Source organism: Mesoplodon mirus (assembly GCF_964341445.2).
Source record: "Mesoplodon mirus genome assembly, chromosome: 7".
In the NCBI taxonomy this organism is placed as follows: Eukaryota; Metazoa; Chordata; class Mammalia; order Artiodactyla; family Ziphiidae; genus Mesoplodon; species Mesoplodon mirus.
The window spans coordinates 114,852,938-114,876,460 of NC_138983.1; the positions used below are offsets into that span (position 1 = coordinate 114,852,938).

General features: G+C 36.7%; 1 protein-coding gene across 3 annotated transcripts; it reads right to left on the bottom strand.

Moving 5' to 3' along the window:
* Window positions 1–8,921: 8,921 nt before the first annotated feature.
* MSANTD4 (Myb/SANT DNA binding domain containing 4 with coiled-coils) lies at window positions 8,922–23,058 on the bottom strand. 3 transcript variants are annotated; one of them, XM_082627133.1, is made up of 4 exons: window positions 22,988–23,046; window positions 12,939–13,019; window positions 11,755–12,372; window positions 8,922–11,403 (listed from the first exon to the last, which is right to left on the bottom strand). In XM_082627133.1, the coding sequence occupies exons 3-4, from the start codon at window positions 12,214–12,216 to the stop codon at window positions 10,828–10,830; spliced, it is 1,038 nt and encodes a 345-aa protein (XP_082483259.1). In that variant the 5' UTR covers window positions 12,217–12,372; window positions 12,939–13,019; window positions 22,988–23,046; the 3' UTR covers window positions 8,922–10,827. The 3 variants fall into 3 exon arrangements, with proteins under 3 accessions (XP_082483259.1, XP_082483258.1, XP_082483260.1); XM_082627132.1 differs by lacking the exon at window positions 12,939–13,019 and having other exon boundaries at window positions 22,988–23,058; XM_082627134.1 differs by lacking the exons at window positions 12,939–13,019; window positions 22,988–23,046 and adding an exon at window positions 22,580–22,923.
* Between the last annotated feature and the right edge of the window lie 465 nt (window positions 23,059–23,523).

Genomic DNA, 23,523 nt, shown 5'->3' on the forward strand with positions numbered 1-23,523 from the left:
CAAAACCACTGGGCAGCTACAAACCACATGAGGATGCTCTCACACAAGGACATACCTTCTGGACCAGGATAGGTAACTCTTTTGCCTAATTTCATGGATAAAAATAGAGAAAGTCAAACAAAATGAGAGACAAAGGAATATGTTCCAAATGGAAGAACAAGATAAAACCCCGGGGGTGGGAGGGAACATAATGGAATGGAGATAGGTAATTTACCTGATAAAGACTTCATAGCAGTAGTAACAAAAATGCTTACTGCATTTGGGAAAACAATAGAGGAACACAGTGAGAACTTCATCAAAGAACTAGAAAATATAAAAAAGAACCAATCATAACTGAAAAATACAATAACTGAAAGTAAAAGTACACTAGAAGGAATTAAGAGCAGATTAGGTGAAACAGAAGAACACGTAAGAAACCTGGGAGACAGAATAGTGGAAATCACCCAATCAGAATGGCATAGAGAAGACAAATTAATTAGGATAGTTTAAGGAACCTCTAGGACAGAATCAAGTTACAAATATTTGCATTATAGGGGATGCAGAAGGAGAAGAGAGAGAGAAAGGGGCAGAAAATGTATTTGATGACATTATAGCTGAAAACTTTTCTAACATGAAGAAGAAAACAGATATCCAAGGCCAGGAAGCACAGAGAGTCCCAAAAAACATGAATTCAAAGAGATCCACAAAAAGACATATCATAATTAAAAAGGCAAAAGTTAAAAATAAAGACAGAATTTTAATGGCAGCAAGAGAAAAACAAAGAGTCACATACAAGGGAATCCCCATAAAGTTATCAGTTGATTTTTCAGCAGAAACTTTGCAGGCCAGAAGGGAGGGGCATGACATATTTAAAGTGCTGAAAGGAAAAAACCTACAACCAAGGATACTCTACCAGGCAAAGTTATCATTCAGACTTGAAGGAGAGATAAAGAGTTCCCAGAAAAGCAAAAAATAAAAGAGTTTATTATTACTAAGTCAGCCCTAAAAGAATGTTAAAGGGTCTTATTTAAGTGAAAAAGAAAAGGCTATGAAAGAAAAAAATAAGAAAATATATGAAGAAAAATCTCACTGATAAATGTCAATATATAGGAAATTCAATGGATAAACCATTTAAGTTAGTATCAAGATTAAAAGACAAAAATTGTAAAATCAACTATAACTGCAATCAGCAGCTAAAGGATACACATAAAATGTAAAATATTACACCAAAACCTAAAACATGGAGGGGAAAGTAAAAAATATAGAGCTTTTAGAATGTGTTTGAACTTATGACTATCTATTTAAAACAAGTAGTTATATTTATAGTTCAAAATATATGAATCCATGGTAACCACAAATCAAAAGCCTACAATAGATACACAAAAACAAAGAGAAAGGAATCCAAACATAAAACCAAAAAAAATCATCAAACCACAGGGAAAACACTAAAAGAAGAGAACTACAAAAACAACAAGAACACAAGTAACAAAATAGCAATAAGTACATATCTATCAATAATCACTTTAAATGTCAATGGACTAAATGCTCGAATCAAAAGACACAGGGTGACTGAATGGATGAAAAAACAAGACCCATCTATAAGCTGGCTACAAGAGAGTCACTTCAAGCTAAAGATACATACAGACTGAAAGTGAAAGGACAGAAAAAAAATGTTTCATGCAAAAGGAAATGAAAAGAAATCTGGGTTGTAATATTCATATTGGACAAAACAGACTTTTTTAAAAGTCTTAAAACAAAAGACAAAAGAAGGATATTATATAATGATAAAGGGGTCAATTCAAGAAGAGGATATAACATTAATAAACATATATACATATGCAAATATAAAGAAAGTATTAACAGACATAAATGTAGAAATTGACAGTAAAACAAATATCCATCTACATCAATGGATAGATCATCCAGACAGAAAATCAATATGGAAAGAGTGGCTTTAAATGATATTTTAGACTAGATGGACTTAATACATGTCCATTGAACATTCCATCTGAAAACAGCAGAATACACACTTTTCAAATGCACATGGAACTTTCTCCAGAATAGATAATATGCTAGGCTACAAAACAGTTGTCAATAAATTTAAAATGACTGAAATTTATATCAAGCATTTTTTCCAACTACAATAATTAGAAACTAAAAATCAATAACAGGCAGAAACCTGGGGAAAAGACACAAACACATGGAGACTAAGCAACATGCTACTAAAAGACCAATGGGACAACAAAGGAAAAAAACAAAATAAAACTTAAAAATAATTAAGTTTATTTTTAAGAGATAAAAATAAACGAAAACAGAAACAAAACTTTACAAAATCTATGGGATACAGCAAAAGCAGTTCTAAGAGGGAAGTTTACACAGATACAGGCTCACTTCAACAAACAAGAAATATCTCAAATCCTTTCCATCTAATGGAATTAGAAAAAGAAGAACAAAGAAAGCCCAAAGTCAGCAGAAGAAAGGAAATATCAATAATAAGATAAGAATAAACAAATGAGACCTAATGAAACTTAAAAGCTTTTGCACAGCAAAGGAAACCATAAACAAGATGAAAAGACAACCTTTAGAATGGGAGAAAATATTTGCAAACGAAGCAACTGACAAAGGATTAATCTCCAAAATATACAAGCGGCTCATGCAGCTCAATAATGAAAAAAGCAAACAACACAATCAAAAGTCCAAGTCTCTGACTAACAGAGAACTTCAGGTTCCAGGGAATATTAATCAGTATGCGGACTCCCAAAAGTCCTCATCTCAATACAAAGACCCAGCTCCACCCAACTGCCTGCAAACTCCAATGCTGGATACCTCAGGCCAAACATCCAGCAAGACAGGAACACATCCCACTCATTAAAAAAAAAAAAAAAAAAAAAAAAGAGAGACCACAGAAAAACATGTTACAGACAAAGGAGCAAAGTACAAACCTACACACCAAATAAATGAAAAGGAAATAGGCAACATACCTGAAAAAGAATTCAGAGTAATGATACAAAAGATGATCCAGGACATGGGAAATAGAATGGAGGCACAGATTGAGAAAATACAAGAAATGTTTAACAAGGACGTAGAAAAACTAAAGAACAAACAGCAAGGAACAACACAATAACTGAAATGAAAAATACACTAGAAGAAATCAATAAAGGAATAACTGAGACAGAAGAACAAATAATGAGCCAGGAGATAGAATGATGGAAATACCTGTAAAAAGCAGAATAATGAAAAAAGAATGAAAAGATATGAGGACAGTCTTAGAGACCTCTGTGACAACATTAAATACATCAACATTTGAATTATAGGGGTCCAAGAAGAAGAGGAGAAAGAGAAAGGGTCTGAGAAAATATTTGAAAAGATTATAACTGAAAACTTCCCTAACATGGGAAAGGAAATAGTCACCCAAGTCCAGGAGGTGCAGAGAGTCCCATACAGGATAAACCAAGGATAAACACCAAGACACATACTAATCAAACTAACAAAAAAATTAAATTCAAAGAAGAAACCTTAAAAGCAGCAAGGGAAAAGCAAAATATAACATACAAGGGAATCCCAATAAGTTATCAGCTGTTTTTTCAGCAGAAAGTCTGCAGGCCAGAAGGGAGGGGCAGGATATATTTAAAGTAATAAAAGGGAAGAACCTACAACAAAGATTACTCTACCCATCAAGGATCTCATTTGGATTTGATGGAGAAATCAAAAGCTTTACAGACAAGCAACAGACAGCTAAGAGAATTCAGCACCACCAAATCAGCTTTACAACAAATGCTAAAGGAACTTCTCTAGGCAGGAAACACAAGAGAAGAAGAAGAAAAGGACCTACAAAAACAGACCCAAAACAATAAAGAAAATTGTAATAGGAACATGCATATTGATAATTATCTTAAATATAAATGGATTAAATGCTCCAACCAAAAGACACAGACGGGCTGAATGGATACAAAAACAAGACCCGTATATATGCTGTCTACAAGAGACCCACCTTCAGACCCAGAGACACATACAGACTGAAAGTGAGGAGATGGAAAAAGATATTCCATGCAAATGGTGATCATAAGAAAGCTGGAGTAGCAGTATTCATATACGATAAACTAGACTTTAAAATAAAGACTATTACAACAGATAAGGAAGGACACTATATAATGATCAAGGCATCAATCCAAGAAGAAGACATAATAATTATAAATATTTATGCACCCAGCATACAAGCACTTCAATACATAAGGCAAATGTTAACAGCCATAAAAGGGGAAACTGACAGTAATGAAAAAATAGTGGGGGACTTTAACACACCAATTACACCAATGGACAGATCATCTAGATAGAAAATAAATAAGGAAACACAAGCTTTAAATGAAATAGACCAGATAGACTTAATAGATATTTATAGGACATTCCATCAGAAAGCAGCAGAATACCCTTTCTTCTCAAGTACACACAGATCATTCTCCAGGATAGATCATATCTTGGGTCACAAATCAAGCCTCAGTAAATTTAAGAAAATTGAAATCGTATCAAGCATCTTTTCCAACCAAAATGCTATGAGATTAGAAACCAATTATAGGGGAAAAAAAACCTGTGAAAAACACAAACACATGGAGGCTAAACAATACACTACTAAATAAACAAGAGGTCACTGAAGAAATCAAAGAGAAAATGAAAAAATTCATAGAAACAAATGACAATGAAAACACAACAACCCAAAATCTATGGGATGCAGAAAAAGCAGTCCTAAGAGGGAAGTTTATAGCAATTAATCCTACCTCAAGAAACAAGAAAAATCTCAAATAAACAAACTAACCTTACACCTAAAGCAACTAGAGAAAGAAGAACAAACAAAACCCAAAGTTAGTAGAAGAAATCATAAAGATCAGAGCAGAAATAAATGAAATAGAGACAAAGAAAACAATAGCAAAAATCAATGAAACTAAAAGCTGGTTATTTGAGAAGATAAACTTAATTGATAAACCTTTAGCCAGACTCATCAAGAAAAAAAGGGAGAGCACTCAAATCAATAAAATTAGAAATGAAAAAGAAGTTACAACTGACACTACAGAAATACAAAAGATGATAAGAGACTACTACAAGCAACTATATGCCAATAAAATTGACAATCTGGAAGAAATGGACAAATTCTTAGAAAAGTACAACATTCCAAGACTGAACCAGGAAGAAATAGAAAATATAAATAGACCAATCACAAGTAATGAAATTGAAACTGCAATTGAAAATCTTCCAACAAACAAAAGTCCTGGACCAGATGGCTTCACAGGTGAATTCTATCAAACATTTAGAGAAGAGCTAACACCCATCCTCCTCATACCCTTCCAAAACATTGCAGAGGAAAATGAGCTTGGGATTGTTCCTTCCTCTGCAATTCCTCAACAAAAAATTCCTCAACAAAATACTAGGAAACAGAATCCAACAACACATTAAAAGGATCATACACATGATCAAGTGGGATTTATCCCAGGGATGCAAGCATTCTTAGATGTATGCAAATCAATCAATGTGATACACCACATTAACAAATTAAAGAATAAAAACCATATGATCATTACGATCTTGTCAGGAAGGGACTGTCTTTTAAAGTTATGTTGCTATTGGACAATGCCCCTGGCCACCCAGAACCCCATAAGTTCAACACCAAAGGCATCAAAGTGATCTACTTCCCCCAAAACACAACATCTCTAATTCAGCCTCTAGATCAGGGGGTCATAAGGACCTTTAAGCCTCATTACACATGGTACTCTATGGAAAGGACTATCAACACAATGGAAGAGAACCCTGACAGAACATCATGAAAGTCTGGAAGGATTACACCATTGAAGATGTCATGGTTATTTTAGAAAAAGCCGTGAAAGCCATTAAGCCTGAAACTGTAAATTCCTGTTGGAGAAAGCTGTGTCCAGGTGTGTTACATGACATCACAGGACTTATGATAGAGCCAATCAAGGAAATCATAAAAGAGATTGTGGACATGACCAAAAAAGGTGGGGGGTGAGGGAAGGGTTTCAAGATATGGATCTTGGAGAGACTCAAGAGCTGATAGACACCACAACCAGAGGAATTAACAGAAGACTACTTGATGAAGATGAGTGCTTTCAAACCAGATGATGAGGAAGAGATGTAGCAGAAGCAGTGCCAGAAAACAAATTGACATTAGATAATCTGGTAGAAGGGTTCCAATTATGCAAGACTGCATTTGACTTCTTTTACAACATGGACCATTCTATGATATGGGCACCAAAACTAAAGCAAATAGTGGAAGGTTTGGTACCATGTTAAAACATTTCTAGAGAAATGAAAAGGCAAAAAAGACAGAAATTACAATGTATTTCCATAAAGTTACAATGAGTGTGCCTGCCTCTCCTGTCTCCCCTTCTACCTCCTCCACCTCTTCTGCCTCTGCCACGGTGACACAGCAAGATCAACCCCTTCTCTTCCTCCTCCTCCTCAGCCTACTCAAGGTGAAGACTATGAGGATGAAGATCTTTATGATGATACACTTCCACTTAATGAATAGTGAATAATCACTATGCTGTACTGTTAATAAACGTATCTGTTGTGTTTGTGTCTGCATGTGAAAATATAATAACTGTACAGCTTTTGTGTCACAATCATTATCACCTAAGTATTCACTGTGTAGAACATCATGTGCAAGACTTGTATATAAGTGGAAAGCCTATCCTTATATAGGCATAAGGTGAGTGATATTTAATATGATTAGTAATGTGTTAGTTTTCTTGCTATTTTATAACTTGTTTTCAAAGTATTACATTACTGTACAGTATGTCTCTCATAATTGGAGAAACAGTATCAGCCTATCATCACAATGATGTTTTTAAATGTAACAATGTTTCCAATACTCTATCATGAATGTGACTGTATACTGTATTTCATACAAATTTTATAACGATTCATTCATTAGTGTATAGGCTAGGCTACCATAAATTAATTATATTGATTACACTAGGCTACCATAAAGCAATCACATTGCTGCTCCTTTATTATCAATGCATGAAGCGTTATACCTGTAAATAAATGAATTTTTCACTTTTCATTTTTGATGTCTAGTGTAATACATATAACATCTACTGTGTTTTGTATCATATAAGACAATATTGATGTAGATACTGCCAAGACAGACAATTCATCTTGTAAATAGATGATGTAGACTTACAGTATAGATAAATACAATATGGCACTGTAAATGTGTTTTCTCTTTCTCATGATTTTCTTAATAACATTTTCTTTTCTCTAGCTTACTCCATTTTAAGAATACAGAATGTAATACATATGCAAAATATGTATTAACTGATTATGTTATCAGTAAGGCTTCCAGTCAGTTTTCAGGGAGTCAAAAGTTACATGCAGATTTTCAACTGCATGGGGGGGTCAGTGCCCCTAACCCCCACATTGTTCAATGGGTCACCTGTATTTAAAAAATTAATTTATTTAGGGGGAAGTATAATGTTAAAACAAAAGTAGAGCAACCCAGTGAAAATAATTTTGATTTTAAAACAAAAAAAAAGTTAAGGAGAGGTAGGAAAGGTAGCTACCAATCTAAAACAAAATATTCTGGAAGCACTATCATCTGTTTTTATTTTCAGGATAGAAGTGACAAAGCATGAAGAGGTAGAAAAATGAAGAGTGAAGCAAAGTAATAAAAAATGGACAAATTAGGTAGAAAACAAAAGAAGTTAATCAAGAATTCTCTTCAATCACAAAGACTATATAGTGTTTATAAGCAAATTTATGGCCCCTTCCTTCTTCTAAATCAGCATCCTTACAAAAGGGATGAAGGTGTTCCTCATGATCAGGATGACAATATAATTTAATGCCCATATTGGGGTATTTCTACCTAGGACAAATGCTAAACCAGATAAGCTACCAACACCACTGGTATAATCAGGAGCATACCAGGCAAACCAAAATGACTGTGTAGTCGATTATGAGAATGAACACAATTCCTCACCCCCCTCTGTATCCCCATTTTTTGCAAAGACTTTACAGCTCCTCATATCAAGAGGTGGACTCTATTCCCCACCTCTCAACTCTGGTCTGACCCGATGATTTGTTTTGGCCAGTATCGTGCAGCAGAGTGAAGTGCCAGTCCTGAGCCTTGACCTCAAGACACTTTGAGAATCACTTCTTTCACTCTTGAACTCCTGCCATCCCCATTAAAACAAATCCTGTTAAAGGATGAAACACCATCAGGAGAGCTAAGACAACCCCCCACCCTGAACCGATATCCAGTTAACATCCCCAGAAGCTGAACAGCCTAACTAACCTGCAGCTGACCATGAGAACCCAGCCAAAATCAGAACCACCCAACTGAGCTCAGCCTAATTGCCTCTAAAATCATAAGCAACATGAGCCACTGTTTTGGAGTGGTTTGTTACACAGAAGTAACTAACCAAAATGACTCACTCCCAGTGTACCTACCACTTCAGAAATGCAGCAATGAAGTTTCCTACTATAGTGACCCAACCCAATCCATCTATACCTGGGGCAGGGTTAAGAAACCCAAGGCTCCTCAACCAAAGCCCTGGAAGATATTAAGCTGATGCTTCTTTTTTTTTAAGTCTCTTACTTATAGTAACCAAGAATGCTCCATCCATAAATAATATTGGCTATCTTCAATGCTTACTTCTAGGAAATTAACATCTATGTATCTTAAATGTAACACTAATATCAACTTGCCTTTAAAATAGCATATTATTGTTTCAATACCATTTTATTAACAAAAAAAGAACTATGAAGCATAGGCAGAGCAGATATCATTACGCTCATTTTACACGAGGAAATCAAATCACAGAGTAAATGACTTTCACAAGTAGCAAGTGACCAAGCTACAATATTTATAACTACACCTACAAACTTTCAATACTCCTTCTCCTTAGAGCTCTTATGCTAAAATCTTGGGTCAGTATTGGCATATCATTTTTCAAGTATTCTGAGGCACTATTTCCTTTCTTATAAAAGTAGGGCTAACATGACTTAGCTCAGGATTGTTTTGAGAAACAAATAAAATAATGTATGAAAAAGCACATAGCACAATGTCTAACACAAATGTTTAGGCCCCTTTCCCCCACTCACCATGATAAAGCTCTTTTCCAGGCTTGATAACAACCCTCATAGCACTGAGCATCACTTGAAATGATAAACGTTCACATAGTTAGTATAGGCAAATTTTATTTTTATGGTAGAAGCATTTATTTCAGTTATAGAAAAATAACACTATTTCAAAGTCAAGGTAACTAAGAAGTATATTTTTTCCTTATATACCCATACTCAAATGTCACATATGGTTTCAAGACATTCTTAAATTAACAAAGACCAAATGCAGAATCAAGGTAGTACCTGTCAATAGAAGAGATATACTAAGGCTACATAATCAGCCCTGGAGATGGGAAAATACAAAGTGATCTCGTGCAGTGATTCTCAACTTTAGTGTGCATTAGAATCACCTGGATTGTGGAAGAAGTACCTTCAGGGGACTGAAGGCAAATCACCAAATTAAGCAAGCCCTTGGTCTCAGAATAAATACCAAAGGGACTAAAGATACATACTTTGTTGCACAGGGAGGGGCAAAGACAAAATACATCATGATATATGAAATTAGCCATTTACACACTCTATGACGTCTAAGCCTCAGATTCAGGAATAATAATAGATACTACTCTCAGTTTTCTACAGATTAGGTCAGGTAGTGTGCAGTAAGTGATTCCCTAATTCAAAACACACAGCTACTATCATTATTTCATCACCATCATCATTACTATTGGATACAAGGACATTCTCCCCCCACCCCCACTCCCCGTTCCAAATAGCTATTATCTATGTTAAAAATCAAATTCCCACTTACTGAGTTCAAGCTCATTGACTACTGGTACCATGTTTAAATTGGTAACATTTTTACTAGTTTCAACCACTTACATTGAGATTTCAGTACATGGTTGAAATGAAAATTTTTGTCTCAATTGAGACAATGGAGTCAAAGAAGAAAGGGTAACTAACTAAAGCTTAAAAAGTGTGTGTGGTATCTAAAGCATCAATAGCTAGACGAATGAACTGCTTTTCAAAGTGACCCACTTTGGACAATCTCTGATGTTCCCTACATTGTTTTCTGACTCTCACGTTATTTACAGATGGAAACGTATGAATAAAATACCTATAATCTTCATTACTTTCTATATTCAATATACTACACAGTAATGTTTCATAGTTAAAGTTTTGGGCCATTTAAGTAACTCCCACATAAATATCTGAGGTTTTAATATTCTGAAACTGAAACAAAGCTGAAGAGGTGCTCAGTCAGGCTAGGACAGGGTTTCTCAACCTCAGCAATGTTGATATTTGGGTTGGATCATTCTTTTTTGTGGGGGGCTGTCCTGTGCATTGCAGGATGTAGGAATCCCTGGTCTCTCCCTACTACATGCCAGTGGCAACATGCCCCACTGCCCAGTTTTGACAACGAAAAATGTCTCCAGACACTGCCAAATGTCTCTTGGGAGCCAAAGTCACCCCCAGTTGAGAACTATTGAGCTAGAATTTTACAGACATAATTGTAAACTCTGAGTGCACAGATTAGACAAGACTCTATGTAATTTTATTAATTTAAAGAGTATAGAACAATAGTTTTTGCTATACTGTTTATGTAAGGGCACATAGTTTTTATATACTACTTAAGCATATAATTACCCACAAATAACTATCTTTTTCCTATTGAAAACACTAATATTAAACAGGAAAAATACAGCTAATCCTGCAACCATTTTTATATTATCTAAGCCTATGGTTTACAAACGATTGATAAATGGAGACCTAGATAAATCACTGCAAGTGTCCTTCCTTCTGCATTCGTAGTCTCTCTTTCTCTACTTGTAAGCGCTCCTTTTCAATCTGCAGCTTCTCTGATTCAAATTTTAAAAACTGCAGCCTATCTTTTTCCAGTTGCAAGCGTTCTCTCTCAAGTTTTAACTTCTCTGTTTCTATATCCTGTGGTTGATATATGGACTTTTCTCCTTGACCAAGTTCATTTTCCAAAGATGGTTTCTCTGAGGTGACTATCTGTAACCTCAACTTCTCTCTTTCAATCTGCAGCCGCTCCTTCTCCAGCTGAAGCCGCTCATGCTCCATGTCTAACTGTCGCAGCCTCTCTTTCTCAATCTGTAGGCGTTCCTTCTCTACCTGCAGTCTTTCAGCCTCAATATCGAGCCGTCGTTTTTCCAATTCTAGTTTCTGTTTCTCTATGTTTACAAGCAAATGGGGCTCATCATATGCAGACCTAGATGGTGTTGAATTCAGAGTAAAAAACTCATCAATGTGGGGGAAATCAGGAAGCTCACTTTCCCTCCTGGAATCTGGTATGACTGATGACAACATTTCTTCTTCCTCTTCAATCTCAAACTAAAAGAGAAAAGTAGTTCTCAGTATTTATTTATACTTCATGGTTGTTAATTTGTCTAAGAATTTCTTAAAAGCTTTCTGTATTGTTTGAGCACACAAAACCATTTACTTTGAATTTTGAAAAATATTTACTATTACCTGACATCAATATATATAATTAAGAGAAGTATACTTAGGTGAGAAGAAAGAGATTGATGATATTAAGATGGAAAAAAATGGAATGACTTTGTTATATACTATTTTTAAGTTAGCTTGAAAATCTGGGAATTTCTTAACTGTTCCTGGTCTATAATAAACTTTCATATCAGAAATGGAGAAATAAAAAGAGGGTTCACACAGGCTAATACTTACTTCAGGACTCTGGGGATCTCTTTCTTCCTCTTCCACTTTGACTTCAGTTAAGGATCCACCTGCATCCCTGAAATCTGCCACATTTTGCCAATCAAAATTTGTATCATTTCGGAATCCAATCTTTTCCTCTATCTCTTCAGTGAGAGAGTCATCTAAATCAGATGTGGGAAGGGGAAACCCCGAACCAACTAGCTTAATGTTCGCCTTCATCCTCTTTCTCTTCATAAGTGCTCGCCAGTCAAGGTACCTCCTTTTCACTTCTGTCCCTGTTCTCTGTTCTCCTTCTCCTACAGCATTCACACACTGTGCAATCTCCTCCCAAGCCATTCGCTTCATCACATTTATTGTTGTATTGAGCTGCTTGGAAAAAATGACTTCTTTCCTTTTTGTAATTTCTTTCAAAAGGGTCTGAGTTTCTTGTACACTGAAATTGCTTTTCCTTTTCCTTTTCAATTGCTTCATTTTCTAACTTAAATGCAGTTTTTACAGTAAGAGAAGATGTAAAAAGAATTTTGAGGAATGCTACGAAGTACAAAAATCAAGGACAATTCCTTTTTAGTACTTTGTTTAAATCAGAGTTTTCCATTCATCCAGTAGCACAGGCAGGATGGATGATTCCTAAAGAGAAAAAAGTAAAAATCAATCAACCTGCAACTTCTGCAATGTACTTCAACCCAATAAGCTATATAATTAAAAAAACAAAAACAAAAGACCTCTAAATATGGCTCAAAACTGACTATATTTGTGTCTCTGCCAGCATTACCACAGTCCAAGATACCATTTTCTCTCACCTAGGCTGCTGTAATGGTTCCTAACTAATTGCCAGTATTCACTCTTGACTTGTTCCCTACTTCTACTCTACTCTCCCAAATTCATCCTTTCTACACTAACTACAAAGGCCTTCTTCCAGTCACCCATTCTTGTCAATCCCTTTCCCTGTTCAGGGCTTCTGCACACGCTGTTCCCTCTGCCTAGGAAATGGATTGTTCCCTGCCTAGCCTACTTAATTCCTTCTCATCTTTCAGCTTGCAGATTAGACATCTGCTCCTCAGTGAAGCCTTTGCTGACAAGTCAAATTACTCGTTGTCTTCATCTAAATGTTACACTTGTGCTAACATACAACTAAGAATGTCTCTTTCCCATTTCATTAGAAGTTTCATGAGGACAGCAACATTTCTACTCACCATCATGTCCTCAGAGTCTAGCAGAGATCCTGGCATATGGTAGGCATACCATAAACTTTTTGAATGAATAAATGAGTCAACCTGACAAAATGACCATTAGTTTGGGATGTCAAAAAGGAAAAAAAATTTAGACTCTGAAAGAGGGTGTACCTGAAACTTGTTAGAAAGGTAAGCTTTTCAGGCCCCACCCCAGACCATTTGAATAAGGAACTCTGGGGGCAAGATCCAGCAATGTGTGTTTCAATAAGCCTTCCAGATGATTCTAATACATGCTAAAGTTTGAAAACCATGGGGCTGACTCACACCAGTGAAACAAATGCTTCACACACCTGATTCTCTTACAGACTTTGATTTTGAGTCTTATAAATAGTGCATCTGTTTGTTGGAATCTAAAGCACATCCAAATCCTTAATACAATAGCTGGGAAATGTAGTTTTTCTGCTATCTAGCCTTTGCATTATGGGAAGGCACACTAGCAAACTGGAAAAGATGTTGAATGGGTCTTTTCCTTGGAAAAGAGAATTTAAAAGTATGTAATGGGGACAAGGGCTCAGAAAGAGTAAGGGATATATAAACAAACCATGGTTTATGACTTCTAATTCACATATTGATCACTGCTACAGAGCCAATTTTTTTTCCCTTGCTTACAAAATGAGAGGGTGGGATGAGGCAGTTAAGGTCCACATTTCCTGCCAATACAAAGAAAAAAATACCAAATATCCATTAAGTTTCATGTCCTGTCATTTAATCCCCACCACAGCACTGAATGTGAGATACCATCATTTGCATTTGTATTTATACGACAAGATTCAGACAAGTTGAATAATTTGCACATTACATGGCTAGTTAAATGACCAAACTTGGATATAAATTCAGGCTCCCTTAGGCCACATCTCCTTCCACTTTATTAGCAGCTTGTGATAGCTAAATCTTAGAAATGTGTTGCTAAGTTTTGAGATGCCTTTTAGTAGAAAATTTTCAAAAAGAACAGATCCTTATCTATGAGGAAGGTTTGGATAAAGTTCTGTATATAGGCAGAAAAACTCTCCAAAGTTTCAACCAGTTATGTTTCACTCTACCATGGTTTCTTCTCTTAAAAACTTTAATATCTGCCAGTTTAAAATTTTTATTAGAGTGAAAAATTTTTCCCTGGTAATTAAAAATATAAATAGTATTTTCTACTGAAGCAAAAATACAGCAATTGAGTAAGGCTAACTAAATTTAATCAGAAAATGCACAAATCTTTTCTATCACTGTTTGAGCCTCTTCTCTCTAGGACTTAAAAGTGGATGCAAATCCCTTATTTCTAAACTCTAATAAAAAGGTATTTTTTTTTAAGATTTCACTAAACTTTTATGCATTTTTTCCTTCTCAAGTTTCCAGTAATCTTTTTCAACTGCCTTTGTATGTAACAACATCACCAAAAACATACCCACCACATCTTTTTGTTTCTAACCTCTGATGTAGAATAACCATCTCCTGAACTGCTACTTGCTGCTGAAATGGAGACTAGAGAGAACTAAAAGTTCAAAAGAGTAGAAAATAAACTCTCAAGAAATCATTGTCAATTTCATACACCCACAAAAAGGGCAAAGCATGCAAAAACAAAAAAAGATTGCAAACTATGCCTAAAGCAGACTTCCAAAATTTCTTGAGACATTTAATAATAAAATTGAAATCCACTAAATGAGAATGTATAATCAGTGGCAGCACTTTGGATCTTGCCCTAGGCAAATCCTGCCTTTATAGTCAAATATAAGCCTCCTGTCACTACAATATAAGCAAACATATTCATACAAAAACCATAATTCAAAAAGAGACATGTACCACAATCTTCATTGCAGCACTATTTACAATAACCAGGACATGGAAGCAACGTTAAGTGTCCATCAACAGATAAATAGATAAAGAAGATGTGGCACATATATACAATAGAATATTACTCAGCCATAAAAAGAAACGAAATTGAGTTATTTGTAGTGAGATGGATGGACCTAGAGTCCGTCATACAGAGTGAAGTAAGTCAGAAAGAGAAAAACAAATACCGTATGCTAACACATATCTGTGGAATCTAAAAAAAAAAAAAAAAAAATAGTACTGATGAACCTAGTGGCAGGGCAGGAATAAAGACGCAGACATAGAGAATGGACTTGAGGACATGGGGCAGGAGGGGGAAGCTGGGGTGAAGTGAGAGTAGCATCGACATATATACACTACCGAATGTAAAATAGTTAGCTAGTGGGAAGCAGCAGCACAGCACAGGGAGATCAGCTCAGTGCTCTGTGATGACCTAGAGGGGTGGGATAGGGAGGATGGGAGGGAGGCTCAAGAGGGAGGGGATATGGGGATATATGTATGCATATGGCTGATTCACTTTGTTGTACAACAGAAACTAACACAGTATTATGAAGCAATTATACTCCAATAAAGATCTATTAAAAATATATCATCAAAAGAGGTAGTGTAGTGTAATGGTTATGAGCACACGTTCTGCAGTCAGACTGCCTGGGTTAGAATCCTGACTCTGCCACTTCCTAGCTGTGTGGCCTTATTTAAATTCCCTATGTGCAATTCCACCTGTAAAATAATATTATTACTTCATAGAGATACTGTAAGGATTAAAGGTTTTAGTAAAATATGGAATAGTTCCTGGAACACAGCAAATTAGGTTCACTATTATTGCACGAAAGGCAAACCTTTAAATAATTTTGACACAGGAAACAGAAAGGCCACAATAATATTGGTATTGTTCTAGTTCGTAGGTCAAGTGGTAGGTCTGTGGGTCTTTATCATTATGCTTTATAACATTAGTGGTATATTGGAGCCTGCTGATGTGAGCTGGCAAAGGTCATTGTGCACATCTCTTCCCAACTCCACATTCAGTAATGTCATATTACGAACTAGAAACTGGCCAAGATGGCAGTATTTACAACATAGAAATGGATAAATGTTACAGACTAGAACATTTTTCTTTTGAGTGGTCAGGGAGTTACTTTACTAGCACACTTAAAGCTACATGATTTTTGCATATTTCAAATATTACCTAATAAAAATTAAGAAAAGGGAATTTTTTTTTTTTTAAACAAGATGTTGGGGGTAGGAGTTTATTAATTAATTTCTTTATCTTTGCTGTGGTGGGTCTTCGTTTCTGTGCGAGGGCTTTCTCTAGTTGTGGCAAGCGGGGGTCACTCTTCATCGCGGTGCGCGGGCCTCTCACTATCGCGGCCTCTCTTGTTGCAGAGCACAAGCTCCAGACGCGCAGGCTCAGTAGTTGTGGCTCACGGGCCTAGTTGCTCCGCGGCATGTGGGAATCTCCCAGACCAGGGCTCGAACCCGTGTCCCCTGCATTAGCAGGCAGATTCTCAACCACTGCGCCACCAGGGAAGCCCCGAAAAGGGAATGTTTTAACATCTGATCCCCACAACAGTTTAGTGAACATTCTAAAAGACTTGTAATTTTAGAGGATCACATTTAATTAACACTGACCTAACATTCCTTATGTAATTCAAGGTATCAATTGGGCTGGGCAAGTATTCTGCTTTTCTCTAGAGGCAACTGAAGAATACTCATGAAATACTATATTTATAAGCAACACAAAAAAGGAACTGAAGCAAATTGATTTACACATTATTAAACCAGCCCAAATACACTTCTCTTTAGTACCTATGTTGCAGTTGCAGCATATTTCAAGGAATTACTGCAGTCAAACTTGGCTTTCCCCTTCCTCTACCATTTGCTCCACCCCTATGAGGATCTGGAAGATGGTAGCCCACCTGCTCCAAAGGCAGTATCCTGAACACATAACACTATGCCTAACAAACAAGAGGAGGTAAAAATACAACTTAAAATAAGACAGTGATTGAGGGATGGGAAAGAGAGCAGAAAATGAAATGGAAAATAACTCAAGTAAGGTCAGCTAGCAAAACTGAAACTGCTATGGGCAAAGCGTATGTTTAAAAGCAAAAGGCAGCTCAAGTCAATATAGGCAAGATGCAGTTTATGAGATTAAGTGAAGACTTCAGATAAACTACCTACCCTATAACTATGCCAAACAACATAACAGTTAACAAGTTATACAAAATTCTGAAAGGAAATTTTAAATAAATAGGCTATGTTACTACTTAGGCAGTATGAACCAATGATGAGCAGGTTATCAAAGATATATTTAAAAAACAAAATCAGCAGGTTAGATGTCCTTAAAAATAGAACAGATTGCTAAAGTTACATCAAATTCCATATCAAATTACTTAGGATGCATTAAGGATGACTTTTTGTTTCCAAAAGATACAGAATGTTTCAGACCATTTAAATAGCTTCTTGAACCATTTAAAAAGCACTGTCATATTTAAAAGGTAGAAGCATGGTAAAAATATAAATATTCATCAATAAGGGATTGGATGAATAAACTATACTACAGCTACATAATGGAATATGATGCCCAATTAGAGTATGAATATGGCTTAGCACAACATTTTACTATGTTAATGCAAGCCAACAAAACCAGAAAAGGAATGTGTACATATGTCTATGTGTGTGTACATACTCACACAAGCTCAGTTTTCAACTTAGGAACATTTATAGAAGAACATGCTATGCTCTCCAACAGGTTCGTTGACTCTGTCCACCACCAACCACCAGTTCTAGGGATCACGTATACAGTCGTTTGTCTCAGTCATATAGCTGTTTGTTTGCCTAGAGCACATCTGTTTCATTTTACTTTGAAGTGATTAACATTATATTAAAAATATACTTATGAGAGATTTTTATTACAGAAAAATACATTTTTTGAAAGTTCCATAAACCCAATACCCATAAATCTCTGTTGACTTTTAAAAAAAAAACAGTAAAATACATAGATATGGTTAGAGAACCTAAATAAAGGAACAAAATTAAGTGAAAATCTCTCTCCACCACCAGTGTAACTGATATTAATAATTTCTTGAGATGTTTTCCAGAAAATCATATATGAATATAAAAGTACATATGTATTTATGAACACATTATATATTACACATATTACATGAATGCATATTAATTCCATTCATTAATTTAAAAAGCAGTGATTGTTGAAGATGTTGAGATGTAAAATTATAAAATGAAAGGAAAATTGAAAACAGAAAAATGAGATGTATATGAATGATTCTAAAGGACAAATGAAGAGACAAAGAGGGAGTCATGAATGTAAAAACTTACCACCCTCTACAATGAAAAATAATCAACAAAAAATGAAGAAAAATTACGAAATTGAAAAAATTCTAAAGATGTTGTCTCTCAAACCTTATGTATTTGAATCATCTGGAGCGCTTATTAAAATGAGATTCTCGGGCTTCCCTGGTGGCGCAATGGTTGAGAGTCCGCCTGCCAATGCAGGGGACACAGGTTCGTGCCCCGGTCCCAGAAGATCCCACGTACCGCGGAGCGGCTGGGCCCGTGAGCCATGGCCGCTGAGCCTGCGCGTCCGGAGCCTGTGCTCCGCAACGGGAGAAGCCACAACAGTGAGAAGCCCGCGTACCAAAAAAAAAAACAACAAAAAGAGAGATTCTGATTCAGTAGGTCTGGAGTGGGACCAGTGATTCTACATTTCTGACAGATTCCCAAATGATGTTGATGTTGCTGGTCTTTGGACTACACCAATACAAATAGGGATCCACACATGTAATTTAAAATCTTCTAGTAGCCTCAGAAAAGCAAAAATGAAACAAAACCAAAAAAAAATGTAGAATTAATTTTAACATATTTAACCCCATAAATTCAATATATTATCTTTCCAATATATGGTCAATGTAAAAATGATTAATGAGGGAGTTTCCGTTCTTGTTTTGCTACTAAGTCTTTGAATCCAGTGTATATTTTACAGTTAGAGCACATCTCACTTTTTACTAAACACATTCTAAGAACTCAATAGCATATATTAGTACAGATCTACAGCACATCAAAATCACCTAGGGAGCTTTTAAAAAATTCTTATAACCAGTCCCTATCTCTAAGCAATTAAAACAATCTTAAAATACTGCTAGGCATTGGGAGTTTAAAAAGTGCTCTAGCAGATATTAAGCATTCTCAACACATACACACACACAGAGTTAACTATTTGAGATAATGGATGTGTTAATTATCTCTATCTTGGTAATCATTCCATAATGTATTAGGTATATCGATCATCATGCTGTATACTTTAAACATATACAATTATATTTACCAATTATTCTTCAATAAAGTTAAAAAAAATCTTCTCCAGGTGATTCTCATTTGCAGCCAGTATTGAGAAGCACCCCGCTAGAGAATCAGTGTTAAAAGTCTACTTGCTCAAATGTGTACAGAGAGGCAAGATGGAGTGCAAATGTTGTAGCTGCTAAGAAATTTCCCTTCAGAGATCATTAAGGCTTCATCTGCCACAAGACTTACAACACAGACAAAGCTGGACTCTTTTCGGAAAAATACGCCCAGGAGAAAGCCATGTCAGGTGGAAAAGGAATATGTCTAATTGTAAGAACCAATTCACACTCCTATGTGTTGGGAATAAATCAAAGGAATACAAGCTAAGTCAATTTAGACTTAAGTAGAAATGGACTGCTCTCTTTAGAGAACCAAACTTTCTTGTAAGTCTTTAGACAGCTAGCCATATCTTTATTAGAATTAGGATTGAACTAGGAATACACATTGGAAACATCCATTACGATTGAGTGATTAAGACACAATGCTTCATTCAACAAATATGTATTGAGTGCTTAAAACCTTTCAAAGGCTTTGTACACATTTCAGAGGTAAATTTACTCTTCCTAGTCTTACTCTCTCTCTCCCTATTACAAACCCTGAGTCCTACCTATATATCTTCATATCTACCTTTGTCAATTTTATCACCTCCAATACTAACCCCAAACATACTTTCCCAACCCACCCTCTCCAATACATGTCAGTATGGGCACACACAGTATGTCATTCTGAAATTCCTCTAAATTCTGGATCAGTGCTGTCCCATACAAATATAATGAGAGTCACATATATAATTTTAAATCCTCTAGTAGCCACATTAAAAAAAAAGTAAAGAGAAACAGGTAAAAATTAATTATGATACGTTATTTAAACTAATATACCAAAATATTATTACTTCAATATTTAAACAATATAAAAAGCAATCGAGACATTTTACATTCTTTTTTTCTACTAAGTCTTCAAAATCCAGTGAGTATTTTGGACTAGCCACACTTCAAGTGCTCAATAGCAATCTATGCCTACCGGCTACTGTAGTAGCTAGCCAGTTCTAGCTTTCAGGACCCCTACCTTAGGACCATCATACATGTATTCCTTTGGCACATGCTCCCAATTCCCATGGTCTCAGCTCTTTTATCTGGCCAGTGACTATTCATCCTCAGCACCTTCACTGTTCCCATAAATCTAAATCTAATGTCCCTGCTACATGCTTCCACTATCAGGCTATATTATAATCACTTACTTTACATTAGGAGCAATAAGGGATCAAAGATGAATATATTATTTCTATCAAATAATTTATAATTAAGTAAAACATACACATAAAATTTACATGAAAAAAATTTAATGGAGACTGTCAATGTCAAGTTTGAATACGGACTACGTAGGCTTATATATTAATTCCACCACTTAGAAGCTCTGTGATCTTAAGCAAATTACTTAACCTTTTAAACTTATTTCCTAAATTATAAATGGGAAAAATAATAGAATAATCCTCACGATGTTTTGAGAATTAAATGAGATAATCCAGTCAAGAAGCTTAAGCCCTTAACAAATACCAGCTATTATCCATTTCCTAGTATAGTCTGGACATAGTAAGTGAATATTTCTTTACTCGATGAATAATGTGAATGTAAGAAAAGTGCAACAAGAGAAGTTATTAACAGAATACCCTGGGTGTTCAGAAGGAGAAATCTTTGGTGGGATCAACGGAGGTTGTGAGAAGGAATTAGCACTTGATTTGGGTCTTAAAAAACAAATAGAATAATGAGGGACAGTAATAAATGGCAGAAGTATCAGGAATCAAAGTTGGATAGCTAGGTTGGGGCCAAATGTCAGCAAATCTTTAATGTTGGCTTGTAAGAACTTATTCTTTGTTAAAAAACTTACTATAAGAGGCAAATATATCTGTGAAAATTCACATATTTTTGAAATTCAAGCAATATACCTTTTATATGGAGGCAATATTACTGTAATAATATACAAACTATAACGTGCAAAATACAAGTGCATAATAATAAACAATGATTGCAGTTGTCAAGAGAATCCTAATTTAGGCACAAATCCATAATGAGATTTTGCTGCTCTTAGAATCTGAGATCAATTTTATAATGATAAAAATAACAATCCTTTTAAAACTATGCTTGAGTCAATACACTCTTAAAATTTTGGCAGCAGTTGCTGTTATGTGCATATCCTGTTTCCACCCCCCAACAATTTTGTAACTCCATATCTCTATCCTACAAAAGTGGTATCCCTTTGTCCCTGACTGTTCTATGCTAAACTGATGAACTATTTCATTGACAAAATGCACTTTATTTTTTAATTTTTTTAAATGTTTGGCCGGGAGGCACGGCTTGCGGAGTTCCCTGACCAGGGAATCTTGGGTCACAGCAGTAAAACCGCGGAACCCTAACCACTAGACTACCAGGGAACTCTCAACAAAATGCACTTTAACACACATTTTTTTACCTCACTGAAATTGACATCAAAATGTATCTTACGTTTCCAGTCAGTCATGGCTTAAGTGTGTGAAAATCTTTGACATCTGATTAGTGTTAAGACAGTACCCAAATCAAAGCAAACTTGAGTTGAAATTTGGTAGCTATGCTTGCATGAACAGAAACTAAGCTATGTTTCCAGGAATTTCTTTTTTCTCTCTTCTCCTTTACATTTTGGTACTCATGTAACAGCTTAGATTTTCATCATCCATTACCCAATAATTTACTCAAATATTTATCAAACTCCTACTATGTGCCAGGCACATATTCTTGGTGCTGGGGCTAAACACCTCACAAAATATGAAAAGATGCCATTTTAGATGTCAAATACTATCCCTTTCATATTGGTTTTCTTCCCTATCTTTACAAAAGGGAATTTAGTAGTTGCAACCTCTAAAAAATTCATAGTTCTTCCATGCCCAATCACAGAGAACAGCCATTTTCCTGAAATCCCATTTCACAATAATTCTTTCCTGGTTGGAAATAGGTATAAGTAGTTCACTTAGGTAATCCTTGTGAAGATGGTGTACCACCAATGGCATATTATGCCTGGGCAATTTTTTTCAAGGACTAATACTTAAGAATGAAGTTCCTAAATATTGCACGATAAGACAGAAGTAAGAGGTCTGAGTTAAATCAGGCAGTAAATTCTGGGTCCAACATTTTTTTTAGGTAAACTCATTTGGCTGTTCAAGAAGAAAAACATCACAAAGTCTACAAACTTCCCCCAACCCCCACCCCAATCCTCTTGGAAGTGTGCTCCCCACCTCCCCCCAACCCCGCACCCTACCGTTGCCACCATATTCTTAGAGGAAATTCACTTTCCTGACGAATAGGACGCTCTTCTCTATAAGTTGTGGTAGGTAAATGATTAAAGTTTACTTAAGTGTCGCTGGTTATCATATTAATAAAGTATCTCTCACTCCCCACCTCTTCCTTTGGAGCAGCCCCTTGGGAGAATCTAGGAAGGCTGAATTCCTGGGAGGCCAGCCAGGAGTAGGGGGCGCGCCCATGACTCGGCCACAGGGCAACGGCTGCACCTGGTAGGATGTGGGGCAACCTGGAAGAGTCCCCGCTCCTCAAATTAAACTAGAGTCGCGACTGGGCGGCCGAAAAACTTTCGCAGCCTTGTTTCAGCGGCTTGAGCCCTCCCTACCCTCCCAGGTCAGGCGGCAGCTGCGACTGGTATTTCTCCTGAACGTCGTAGTCTGCTACGCCGCAGGGCCAGGTCCAGAGCCGGCAGCGGGGGGGGCAGCTACCTGACGCTGCCACGCTAGCACCCACCGGCCGCGGAGCCTCCACTTCCCTAGTAGCCTCCTCCGCGACGCAACGGCTCACCTACGACGCTGGCGGAACCTCCCCACGCTCGCCGAACCTCCCCACGCTCGCCTCTGGGGTGTGTGAGGGTAGGGTGGCAAAAAGACGCTTCATTAATTCCCCGCCCACTGACTTCGCCCGCCTCCTACCGCTAAACCATTGGCTGGCGCGGCTGCCGCTCGTTTAACGAGGTTCGTCCATTGGCCCGGAGGATACTGCCATTCTAGCAGAGGGCCCGCCCTAGGTCTTCCTCACAAAGGAAATCGAGTCCCAAACCGTTCCGGGTTAGTGCCCTGGAATTCCGCCCCTTGTGAGTCATGGCCTCCCGTTCAAGCTCAGTCTTTGGCGCGCGGCTCTGTCAATCAAGACCTCTAGGAAAGGATTGGCCCCTAGCGATCAGCCCGCTGGCTGTTCCGCCAGATTAGGACACAGGTCGTTCCGTCCCCAAACTCTACTCCTATCCTGACCCTTACCTGTTAAAAGGGCAAAGAGGATGTGGGATCCTTCCGTTGCCCCAGCTGGTCCCTAGTCCAGCATCACCTTCTGCTCAGACAACT